This window comes from Dipodomys merriami, unplaced genomic scaffold (genome assembly GCF_024711535.1).
Source record: "Dipodomys merriami isolate MVZ:Mamm:240054 unplaced genomic scaffold, mDipMer1.0.p SCAF_34, whole genome shotgun sequence".
NCBI lineage: Eukaryota > Metazoa > Chordata > Mammalia > Rodentia > Heteromyidae > Dipodomys > Dipodomys merriami.
In genome coordinates this window covers 12,613,357-12,626,257 of record NW_027204937.1, presented here as the reverse complement: position 1 = coordinate 12,626,257, position 12,901 = coordinate 12,613,357, and the positions used below count along the sequence as shown (strand labels likewise).

The 12,901-nt window shown below is 43.3% G+C and overlaps 1 protein-coding gene across 3 annotated transcripts in view; it reads left to right on the top strand.

Annotated features, from left to right (window-relative positions):
* Positions 1–12,901, top strand: part of Mast2 (microtubule associated serine/threonine kinase 2) — a 125,501-nt gene that overhangs the window by 92,644 nt on the left and 19,956 nt on the right. For 2 of the 3 annotated variants that reach the window (XM_069987342.1, XM_069987345.1), the window contains 4 exons: positions 3,008–3,028; positions 5,121–5,199; positions 7,361–7,515; positions 10,457–10,532. In XM_069987342.1, coding sequence (XP_069843443.1) covers positions 3,008–3,028; positions 5,121–5,199; positions 7,361–7,515; positions 10,457–10,532 — 331 coding nt within the window. The remainder of the gene's footprint in view (positions 1–3,007; positions 3,029–5,120; positions 5,200–7,360; positions 7,516–10,456; positions 10,533–12,901) is intronic. The other variant, XM_069987344.1, reaches the window with a different exon arrangement.

Below are 12,901 nucleotides of genomic sequence, written 5' to 3'. Positions count from 1 at the left end.
GACAATGCCCAGGCCCATAGTTCAGGCCCCATGACCAACAACAACAACAAAAAGAATATTCTGGATTGGCCAGCCTACATAGGCTCAAATCTGTCATCCTAGCTACTTAGGAGGTAGAGATTGGGAAGATTGTGTTTTGAGGCTAGCCTGAGCAAAAAAGTTACAGACCTCATCCCAACCAAAAATCAGCGTATGGTGGTAAATACCTGTTATCCTAGCTATGTGGGTGGTATAAGTAGGTGTATTGGAGTTCAGGTTGGCTAGGGCAAAGATGCAAGACCCTGCCTGAAAAGTAACTAAAGCAAAAAGGACTAGGCATGTGGCTCAAGGGATAGAACATTTGCCTAGCAAGCATGAGGTCCTGAGTTCAAATCACAGTATCCCAAAAAGAAAAGAATATACTGGTAAATATTAGTAAATATTTACTGGTAAATAAATAAATATTTACTCAGAATCAAACTTTCAGCCATGTACTATGTTGGGTGCTTTCTTATCTAGTGCTAACAAAATAGACATAGTCCCTATTTTTTTTTTTTGCCAGTCCTGGGGCTTGAACTCAGGGCCTTGGCACTGTCTTTCAGCTTCTTTGCTCAAGGCTAGCACTCAACTGCTTGAGCCACAATACCACTTCTGGCTTTTTATGTTTATGTGGTACTGAAGAATAGAACCCAAGGCCTCGTGCATGCTAGGCAAGCATTCTACCACTAAGCCACATTCCCAGCCCCAGCCCCTATTTTCTTGAAACTGAGAGACGTACTAGAGTCTATGTACTCATCCCCTTTGTAAAGAAAGCTGTTCCCTCAGCACTTCATTTCATTAATTCATTCTTTTCATTCAAATCTCATCTTTTTTTTTTTTTTTTTTGTCGGTCGTGGGGCTTGAACTCTGGGCCTGGGCGCTGTCCCTCAGCTCTTCAGCTCAAGGCGAGCGCTCTACCACTTGAGCTACAGCGCCACTTCCGGTTTTTTGATGGTTTATTGGAGATAGGAGTCTCACGGTCTCTCCTGCCCGGGCTGGCTTTGAACCGAGATCCTCAGATCTCAGCCTCCTGAGTAGCTAGGATTACAGGCGTGAGCCACCAGCGCCCGGCTCAAATCTCATCTTAAATGTTGTCTCCCTAGAGAGACCTTCCCTAACCATATAATCTAAACCTTCTGTATCAAATAATATAGGGTGTGTGTGTGTGTGTGTGCGTGTGTGTGTGTGTGTGTGTGTGTGTGTGTGTGTGTGAGAGAGAGAGAGAGAGAGAGAGAGAGAGAGAGAGAGAGAGAGAGAGAGAGAGAGAGAGAGAAACAGGGCTCAAAGTCAGTATCTGATGCTTTCGCTCATGGATGGCACTCTACTACCCGAGTTACATCTCTAACCTTGTCAGTTGTTTTTGTTTATTTGTTTGGTTTTTGGTCGGTCGTGGGGCTTGAACTCTGGGCCTGGGCACTGTCCCTCAGCTCTTTAGCTCAAGGCTAGTCCTCTACCACTTGAGCCACAGCGCCACTTCTGGCTTTTTCTGCTTATGTGGTGCTGAGGAATCCAACCTACGGCCTCATACATGCAAGGCAAGCACTCTACCACTGAGCAACCTTCCCAGCCCAGTCCCCCTTCCCTGCCTCCCCCCCCCCCCCGTCAGGTTTTGTTTTGTGTTTTTTGTTGTTGTTGTTGTTTTGTCGGTTATGGGGCCTAACTCTGGGCCTGGGCGCTGTCCCTCAGCTCTTCAGCTCAAGGCTAGCACTCTACCACTTGAGCCACAGCACCACATCTGGCCTTTTCTGCTTATGTGGTGCTGAGGAATCAAATCCAGGGCCTCAAAACATGCAAGGCAAGCACTCTACCACTGAACCACCTTCCTAGCCCCCCTGTCAGTTTTTAAACTAGTACTTTCTTTTTTTTTTTTAATTGTGAAAATACTGTACAGAGGGGTTACAATTACATGGGCAAGATAATGAGTACATTTCTTATCAAGCATTGTAACCTCCTCCTTTGTTTCCCCTTTCCATCCCTTCCCATCATCCCCCTCCGCCCCCCTAAACTAGTACTTTCTAATACCTGTTTTTTTCTTACTTATACGTTTTCTGTGTCACCTCAACCATAATCAGATTACCTTTAATAGACACTTTAGACCACTTAATAGATACCTTAGGCTATTGAAAATTATCTCCTGGTACATAATAAACAGTGCTTATTGAGTAAGTGAGCATTATAGGGAAAGGACAATAAATTAACAAGCAAACATATAGTCATAAGCTGTGATGAAAACATCAAGAGAAAGAACATAATGATGCATAAAAGAATAAGAAGGGAAGGGAGGGAAGGGAAGGGACGGTAGGGGAAAAACAAAGGAGGAGGTAACAATGCTCGATAGGAAATGTACTCATTACCTTACTTACGTAACTGTAACCCTCTGTACTATATATATATATATATATATATGAATAAGAAAGAAGTGGGCTCTAAGTGTCCTACCGAGTGAGTGGTCCTATAAGATTGAAGGATGAGAAGCAGCTTCTGTGTTGGTTGTGAGAATACAGGCATGGAGAGTATTCTGGGCAGAAGGAAATATGGGATTCATTGATGCCCTTTAACTCACTTTATTTAGGCTTCAGGAGTAAGAACAACTAAGAGGTTTGGGGAATTGCCAATGAGACCCAAACAGAGCTCTGCTAGAAAGCATAATATTTGAGTCATTTGCATGGAACATGGATCCCTGGGCTATCCTTTTATATACGTAGTAGGAAAAACTGCTAGTTATTGCTGAAGAAATTGTTGGTGCCTGTGTCACTGAGGTCTGGCTTGGAACCCAATAGGATCATATTGGTTTCAAATATCATGCAAAAGGTAGATTTAATTAAACGCTAAGGATAGACCCAGTCATATAGTTTCACTTCAAATTGCCACACATTCCTAAATAAGAAAGGTTGCCTCTGCCAAACTAGCCAAATGTTGGAAGTAAAACAGATCAGTCATTCTTTATTGTTCTCTTGGTTCTCATGATAACATATGTCTTTTACTACAGCCATGGCCACAGAGCAGACAGGTAATAGTAGATGTAATGGGGAAAGAGGTTGGGCCACTGCTATGCATGGCCTGACAGTATGCCTTATGTTTCTGTGCTTGGTGAGAGAACTGTTTGTGATGATTCTTTTCTGATTGTGGTTATGAACGTTGGGCCTTTCATATCTATCAAAGAGATATCTTACTACTTGCTGGAACCGAGGCTTAGAGCCCATGAGTTTGGAGCCAGGATTTTCAGAGCCTACGGCTATGTTGCCCTCATTCTGAAAACTTTCCTCGGTCTCCCAGTGAAGAGGCCATTACAACTAATGGTGGCATTTCATACTGACTCTGGTAGCCTCTGATCTTCAGTATATGCGGATAAATGATGGTGATGCAGTTGGCTTCCATATCTACCTAAAAAGACTGAAAATAACATTTGAAAAAATGCATTTGACAAGAGCTTAGGAACTCTATCCCAGAGCTCATCTTTACTGGCTCTGTTTTCCTGAATTTAAGTGGTTTTCTTGTATAGAGTTCTAGAATTCAGAATAGATCAGACAGACAGAATGAGCCCATTTCTCTGAGACTGGTTCCAGCAGAGTTGTAAGTTACATGTGCTAACTGTCAGGTGGCATGTAAGTTAAGTCATGTGCATGTGGCATGGAATCCCCAATTCTTTGCTTACAGAATTCAGTAGGAAAACCACTCAGCACTGGTGAGGGTAGGAAGGAGTGCTTCAAAAGGAGAAGCCCTATCAAGATTTCTTCCTTTCACCCTCCTTCCTGCCCCCTACCATAACTGTGAAGCCTTGAATAAATTATCCAGATCTCTTTACCTTGTAATTTTCTCTGTGAATTGTGATAAGAACTTAACTTTTAAAGATCCTCCATCATTGAGTGCTAAGATTCTTCATGAGTAGCAGCAAAGACATTTTTTAATCCATCTTCCTTCAATCTGAGCTGGCTCTACTACCAAGTTGGAAGAGAAAGAATGTTTTATGCTATATTCCACAGTCTAGGCAGAGAATTGCATGTCCATATTACAAAAACTTCAAATTAGATACCTGTGCTTAATCTTCTCCACCACATAATTGTGGTTCTTTGTAATAAGAGCTTTGGAGAACATCCTTTTGAGAACAGAAGGAAGCAGCCTTCAAAGTCTCATATCTACCCAAAGTATGTCACATCCCTCATCTTACATAAAGTTACTGTCATTCTTTGGCAAGTATTCTCAAAGACTGGCTTCATGGATCCTAGTGGGTCCTAAGCGACCTGTAAATATTTGCCATCAATTGATGTTCCATCTAGACCCAGATGGTGATTTACTTCTTTCTGATTGTGAACCCATAGCCTGAGAAAACTTTATATAGAGCCTTCAAAAAAGGAAATAAGCCAGAAACTGGTGGCTCAAATCTGTTATCCTAGTTATCCCATAGGGATCTAAGCATCCTGGTTCAAAGCCAGCCCGGTAAATAAATCTGAGACTCTTAATCTTTAATTAACCAGTAAAATGCTGGACGTGGAGGTGTGGTTCAAGTAATAGAGCAGTAGCCTTGAGAAAAAAAAACAAAAACAAAAAACAAAGCAAGAGCACCACTTCAGGCACAAGTTCAAGCCCTAGTACCAGCAACAAAAAGGAAATAAAAGACTGGGCTTTGAGGTACACATCTGTAATTCCAGCACTCAGGAGACTACAACAGGAAATCACTTGAACCCAGAACTTCAAGGCCATCCTGGGCAACATAATGAGACATCTCTCCCATCTCACACACAAAAAAAGGAAACAGCTGCATTTCAGCAGAAGTTCTGCTTTTGTACTGATGCCTATAGCTAGAGTCCTCTGCCATTGCTTCTCTGAAATTAAAAAAGTTGAAAGTGTTAAAATACTTGTTCCTCAACCACAATATTATAAGACTTTGTTCTTATTCAAAGTAATGGACTCTGTAGTCAGTGAGGTCTAGCTCTGCAGTAGAAATCACACAAGGAGAGACATGAGAGCACATCTGGACAGAACAGTACTGTTTAGAGACAAAGAGGAGTTCACCAATGAATCAATTGCAAAACAGATGCTAATGGATACAGACAGGCAGGGTAGGAACCTGGAGAAATGCCTAAATTTCTTTTTCTTCATAGGACTGATGGACGACGCTGGTCTTTGGCCTCTTTGCCTTCGTCAGGCTATGGAACCAACACTCCTAGCTCTACTGTCTCAGTAAGTAGACAGCTCTGGCCATTGTCCTTCACCCCAAGAAAGTACTTCCTTATTTCCTTATGGATTGTTGCTTTCCAGCCATAGTGCAAAATGGTTTTCAGCTTTTCCTCCAAATTCAATGAAGTTGCTAAAGTATAGGGCTAAGTGGGGAATGGGGTTGGTGGTCCTTCACAGACATAGCCAGATCTATAAGTACCTTCAGAATAATTAACCAGAACCCTCCCTGGGAGTCAGTCTTCCTAGTGAAGTTAGAGGACTTGAGGATAGACTTTCCCTCCTCCTGTAAGACCAAGCATGGGAGTTCCTAAGCAGGTTCCCTTAACACCACCATCCCCAGCTTTATTTCTAGAACAGATAATCAATCCCTCTCTTATCCCAAAGCCTGGTAGACCCTTTTTTATCTTCTTCCTTCAAAAAAGAAGAGAATAATGATTGTTATTTGGTGTCTACATTTGATGTGTATCAATAAAAGGCTGGGCCTGTCTCTGAAATTTTTATTTCTTTCAGAGATGGTTTTAGCCCAAGACACAACAAATGTGCTAATTGCTAGTATGCACAATTAACCCTAAAGTAAACCTTCCTCTTTGAGCAACTTTTTGTTAAAGCCAGGGTGGGCCGGGTGCTAGCTGTAATCCTAGCTATTCAGGAGGCTGAGGATCGCGGTTCAAAGCCAGCCTGGGCAGGAAAGTCTGTGAGACTCTTATCTCCAATAAAACACCTGAAAACTGGAAGTGGCACTATGGCTCAAGTGGTAGAAACCTAGCCAGACCCAGAGATCAAGCCCCACAACTGACAAAAAACAAAGAAAGGCTGGGTGCCGGTGGCTCACGCCTATAATCCTAACTATTCAGGAGGCTAAGATCTGAGGGTCACAGTTCAAAGCCAGCCCGGGCAGGAAAGTCTGTGAGACTCTTACCTCCAATAAACCACCAGAAAACTGGGAGTGGCACTGTGGCTCAAGGGGTAGAGCACTCGCCTTGAGCTGAAGAGCTGATGTATAGCCCCCAAGCCCAGAGTTCAAGCCCCACGACCAACAACAATAACAACAAAAAGCCAGGGTGGCAGGGTTAGCAAACTTACTCTGTGAAGAGCCAGCCACATGGTTGTTTTAGGATTTTTAGGCCATAGACTTAATGATCCTGTCCTCATTTCTTCCAGCACTCTCCCAGTCCTTCCTGCTTAGTCTGTCTATAGACATAAATTCCAAACAAGGAAAAATAGTACCATTTCCTCCTTTGACATAGATACTACTCTTAAATTAATCCAAAGGTCTCCTTGGTCTTTGGCAGCAAAACTTAAGACCTTTTTCAGATAAATACCTCTTTTGCTATATCCCTTATCAAACAAGTGATTTTTTTTTTTTTTTTTGCCTGCTGTCAGTCAGTCTTGATAGGAAAGGGGGTTGTTCCCTGATCCAGGAGCCACTTGGGTTGTCACAGCAACAGATGCATCTGCAGATTCCTTCAGTGGCACTTGCTTGCGCTCTGAATGGCCTTCTGTGAATGGTGGGTTCTTGTCAGAAATTCTCAAGTATTGAGCCATGTTTAGAATTCATGATTGTTTACAGATCAAGTCTAAATTCAGCTCTAGAGTAAAAAGTAATTTTCTTCTCTGCTGGATTTTCTTGCCACATGATGGTCCTGGCTTCTAGCTATAGCCCTCTTAATATCAGCAAAGCCAGCTCTCTGGCCAAAAGAAAACATTGCTGAGCTGTTCTTCGGGTGGTACTCTCAAGTGGCAAAAGAGAACACAGGGAGATATCGGTTGCATATGATCATATCTAGAATATTTTCCAAGCCAGGAAACATTCATCCATTACCTTACCATTCCAATGAGTCAGAAGCTTTATTGAAGGCAAAAGGTTCAGGCAGAAGTATCTGCTGTTTGCCATCTAAGGCAGCAACTTGGTGTAATGGAGTTGTTAGATCTCAGGAAGTGTGGGTTCAGCTCCCAGTGTGGTATCTAAAGGACTCTGTGTCTTGGCTTCCTCAGGCCGGTGGGCTGTGAGAGCTTCCGTGGCTAGTTTAGACTAGAGGGTGCTGGGAAAGAAGGCCTACTTAGGGTTTATGTTGACCAAGAAATCCATGAGCAGATTGTCTTTTCCATGCTTCGATGCCCTTGTACTTATCTTTAATGCTGGCTTTAATGTTTTCCCCTCTAGTCATCATGTTCCTCACAAGAAAAACTGCATCAGTTGCCTTTCCAGCCTACAGCTGATGAGCTGCACTTTCTGACAAAACACTTCAGTACAGAGAGTGTGCCAGATGAGGAGGGACGGCAGTCTCCAGCCATGCGGCCCCGCTCCCGCAGCCTCAGGTGAAGGATGCTGTTTGTTGTCCACTGTTCCTGTACCTTTGGGCTTCAGCTTGTTTGCATAGCATAGGGGTCAGTGCATGTGTCCTATAAAGAGCCAAGATGGTAAATATCTTAGGCTTTCAGGCCATTCATCTGTCACACATGTTTAACTCTGCCATTATAGTATAAAAACATCTACAGGTAATTAAGAATCTTTGCCAAAAAAATAAGAAGTATTAGGTCAGATTTGATCTGTAGACCATAGTTTGCTAATACTGGGCTAAGCACATTCACTACTTGAGTAAGTCAAGTACAGTGGTATTTAAGCTTTTTAGCTTTAGGTTTAGCTCAGCTCATCATCCCAAGAACAATATGCTGATGCTGTCAAGTGATCTCTCACTTTTTTCCTTTCAAACTCCATTCAGTAAAAGAGAACAATAATATCATCAGCTCTGGTGGTTACCTAGTTGCACAACTGTGGGCCCAGGGCACTTGAGTTAAACCAGCTGAAAAAGTCTCAGGGGCTGGGAAGGTAGCTCAGTGGTAGAACTCTAGCCTTGAATGCATGAGGACCTGGGTTCGATTCCTCAGCACCACATAAGCAGGGGAAAAAAAGGCCGGAAGTGGCACTGTGGCTCAAGTGGTAGAGCGCTAGCCTTGAGCTGAAGAGCTGAGGGACAGCACCCAGGCCCAGAGTTCAGGCCCACAACCAGACCCCCCCCCCAAAAAAAAAAGTCTCAGACTTCTTCAGGTGTCTGACTTGGGGAAGAACCCCAATTCCAAAACAGAACACAAAGAGTGAGCCTAATTAAGGTGCATTTGTTTGCATATATGGGTCTGTCAAAATGAAACCTGCTTGTACAACTAGTTAGTGCTATTTTTTTTTTTAAGTATGGAGTGGGAGAAGCAGAATTAAACACCTGGATCTATCTCATTTCTTTGAACCACCTGGGCCCACCTTCATCAAGCCAAACAAATTTTAATACCTGATTCATCTGTGAATTCTCTGAGTTCTTGTTTGTTTTGTTCAATTGGGGGCTGGGAAATCAAATCAAGGGCCTCACATGTACTCAGCCACTAAGGCATACAGCTAGTCAAATTCTTCTGATTAACTGTTCTTTTTCTTTGGCATTAGCTGGTAACTCCATCTCAACATTCCAGTCTAAGGAAAAGGATAGAAATGAAAATGAGGGTGGTTTTAATGACTGAAATTAGCTTTCCAGAGTTCCTGGGAAGTAATACATTGGCTAATATGAAGGATAGGATTCTGGGGCATCAGTGTCTCCCAAGAAGAATCTCTCTGATGATATTGGCACCATGAATAGCAGAGTGAGCTGGACCAGAACAGGAAGACTGATTAGCATACAACAATGAGGGCTAGGAAGATGGCTCAGTGGTAGAGTGCTTGCCTTGCATGCATGAGGTCCTGGGTTCGGCTCCTTAGCTCCAGATAAGCAGAAAAAGCTGGAAGTGGCACTGTGGCTGTAGTGGTAGAACACTAGCTTTGAGCTGAAGAGCTGAGGGACAGCGTCTAGGCCCAGAGTTCAGTCCCCACAACCAACAACAACAACAGCAACAAAAATGCAATAATGAGTATAGATCCTAGTGTCTTTCTTGATCTCACAGAGACTTTTTGGTTTCAGAAACTCACATAAAGAGTAGCTTTTAGGCCAATTGAAATTAAGAGGTCCATAGTGAAACTCAGAGAAGTCCTTGGATAAAACAGGTAACATTCCATAGAGAAAGGCAGAGAGGAACAAATCTGGACCTAGCCTAGTTGATATCAGATGTGGCATTAAACTGGGCAGAACCCAAATATCCATTCAACTATGTGGCTCAGAATTTGAATTTGTTGTTTTTGGTTTTTTGTTGGTCGGGCTTGAACTCTGGGCCTGGGCACTATCCTTCAGCATTTTACTTCAAGGCTAGCACTCTACCACTTGAGCCATAGTGCCACTTCCGATTTTCTGGTAGTTTATTGGAGACCGAGTCTCACGGACTTTCCTGCTTGGGCTGGCTATGAATTATAATCCTCAAATCTCAGCCTTCTGAGTAGCTAGGATTGCAGGCATGAGCCACTGGCGCCCAGCAAAAATTTGAAATGTTTAAGAAGATATATGGTTATATCTTTGACTAGAGGAAAGATCCAAGTTCTAAAGGATGATAATAAATTAAGGATAAAACATACTGATTCCTGCTGGGCGCCGGTGCCTGTAATCCTAGCTATTCAGGAGGCTGAGATCTGAGGATCACAATTCAAAGCCAGCCCGAGCAGGAAAGTCCATGAGACTCTTATCTCCAATATACCACTAGAAAACCGGAAGTAGCGCTGATCAGGTGGTAGCATGCTAGTCTTGAGCTGAAGAGCTGAGGGATAGTGCCCAACCCTAGAGTTCAAGCCCCACGACCAACAAAAAAACCAATCATACTGATTCCTTTCAGTAAATGACCCAGACTTACAACTTACTGTAAGGTTGATTGAACTCATTGATCGTGCAGATGAATGGTTTCCTGGTTCTCTCATGTGAACTAGTTAGCCCCATTGTCTACAGCTTGTTTGGAAAAATAAATAATATAGTCTTTCTTTGGCTGTTGTGGGGTGTTTGATTGTATTCCTAGAACATGGTGGCATATACCAAATCCCACTGGACAAAGCCATAAAAACAGAGTCCTATATTGGTGGTGATCATACTAGGAAAGCCACCAATGGGCTCTCCTTGCTCAGCCTTTTCAGACTGTAACAGAGGTGAGGCTAGGCTCCTTGCAGGAAGATAGCCTGTCTCAAGATGGCCACATTTTGAAATGAACAAGGTATTCTGGGTGAATCTCAGAATAAGGAATGCTCTGGAATTTGAGGTCTCATGAAGATGGGAGTATACAGGGTACTGAAGACAGTTGGGAAGCTATCTTTTTGGTAGTTTCATAGCACTAAAGTAACACAATTATTTCTTTTCTTACTTAGCCCTGGACGGTCCCCAGTTTCATTTGACAGTGAGATAATAATGATGAATCATGTGTACAAAGAAAGATTCCCCAAGGTAAGCATCTATTTTAAAGGAAATGGTAATGTGTAAAGATGGCTGCTTATGCAACTCAGTTGGAAGAGTGGAGTGGGGTGGAGTGCTGCCTCCAGAGGTAACCAAAGGGACTAAGAATGTGGCATACTAGTATAGTGCTTGCCTAGCATGCATGAAACCCTGAGTTTGATTCCTCAGTACCACATAAACAGAAAAAGCCAGAAGTGGCACTGTGGCTCAGTGGTAGAGTGCTAGCCTTGAGCAAAAGAAGCTCAGGGACAGTGTCCAGGCCGTGAGTTCAAGCAAAGAGAAAGAGAGGAGAGAGAGAGAGAGAGAGAGAGAGAGAGAGAGAGAGAGAGAGAGAGAGAGAGAGAGAGAGAGAGAGAGAGAGAGAGAGAGAGAGAGAGAGAGAGAGAGAGAGAGAGAACACCAAAAAAGAACAGAAAGGCACCCAGAGGAGGAGAAAGAGGAGCTTCCAGACTGCAGGAGAAGCTGGAAGTAACTGCAGGGACTATGAATTTACAAAACCCCTGCTTCTCTATTTCCCAGAGGGAGAGGTGACTAGAAGGGTATATCTTTCTAGTGACATCCCCTTTAGTCACCATGAACATCAGGATATGTGTCTGTAGGTTTCCCTCATAGCAGGATTTGCCCTCAGATCATACCTTCATTTGGTACAAATATCTCAAGATGTCCCCTAGAGAGTATATAGTCAGAGGGATGTGAGCTAGCATGAAGAGGCTAGAATGGACAATAGGAAGAGAAACAAATGATGTTTCAGGAGTTACTTACTAATGTTTGTATTTGCATTTCCAAGCAGGAAAATGCTGAGGGGGAGAGGTAGATTGCTACCTAACATAGCTAAGAAATAGCATATACACTTATGCTACAAACCTTCTGGAGCTTGCTCTGCATTCTGATTAGGTGCCACTTGTTGTGCATTCTGGCCTAAACTTGGGAGATAGGCCTTGTTCCTGAAGAAAGAAAGAAGCCAGCATCATATTGAGATAGAACAGTGGGCCACTGTCCATGACCACAGGAGCCTAAGGTGCTCAAGCTGCCTCCTTCCCCCCCCCCGCCCCCCAGATCGTGGGGCTTTTATTCATAGTCTGGGCATGGTCCCTGATTTTCTTTTGCTCAAGGCTTAGCACTTGAGTCATAGTGCCATTTCTGGCTTTTTCTGTTTATGTGATACTGAGGAATTGAACCCAAGGCTTCATGAATGCTAACAAGCACTCTACCACTAAGCTCCCTTCCTATCCCCCTTCCTTTTTTTTTTGAAATTGCTAGGCAGGTGCTCTACCACCTGAACCACACCTCTAGCCTGTTTTTGTTTTGTATTTGGGTACAGTCTTTTTGCCTTGGCCTGTTTTTTCCCTAAGCCAGTCTTGGACCTACATCCTCCTACCTATAACTCCCATTCTCTTTTTCCCAGTGTGTATGTGCATGCATAAGTTTATCACAAAGTACTGGAAATCAGAATTCACCACCTAGTAGCAAAGGGAAAATGTCAGACTCCTGGAAAGGCATCTACAAACTTGTTCACTGGGGCTGGGAAGATGGCTCAGTGGTGGAGTGCTTGCCTTGCATGCATGAGGCCCTGGGTTCAATTCCTCAGCACCATATAAGCAGAAAAGGCTGGAAGCAGTGCTGTGGCTCAAGTGGTAGAGTGCTAGCCATGAGCTGAAGAGCTGAGGGACAGTGCCCAGGCCCAGAATTCAGGCCCCATGATTGACAAAAAAACAAAACAAAAACAAAACTTGTTCACTGATATGTATCTGTCATTTTGACATGATATACTGTACTAGATGCCTTTCTTGCCTTCTAGGAATCTAGTCATGTTCCTATTCACAGTCTCCCATCACATTTTGGCTCCAGAGATCAAAGAAATTCATGCCTTTAGTAACCGCTGAGAAACTGTTTAGCTATGTTCAGTAGATTTAATAAGCAAATCCTCAGGTTTAAATAAGAGAACACTTAGGTGATAAAACTCTGATTTGTAGGGCTAGGAAGGTGGCTCAGTGGTAGAGTGCTTACCTTGCATGCATGAGGCCTTGGGTTCGATTCCTCAGCACCACATAAGCAGAAAAAGCTGGAAATGGTGCTATGGCTCAAGTGGTAGAGTGCTAGCCTTGAGCTGAAGAGCTGAGGGATAGTGCCCAGGCCTAGAGTTCAGGCTCCACGACCAACCAAAACAAACAAACAAAACTCTGATTTGTAGAACTTCCTAGGACAAAGAAAGGTTTAGAAACCAGCCACGTCTGGATATTTAGTATATCCAGTAAGGAGGCCCACTGGTAGCACAAAGGAAAGAGAAACCTGGTTTGCTAGGGAGTAAAAGCTTCCCCAAGGAGAGGTGAATGCTTGAATGAGATGAAAAGGAATAAACA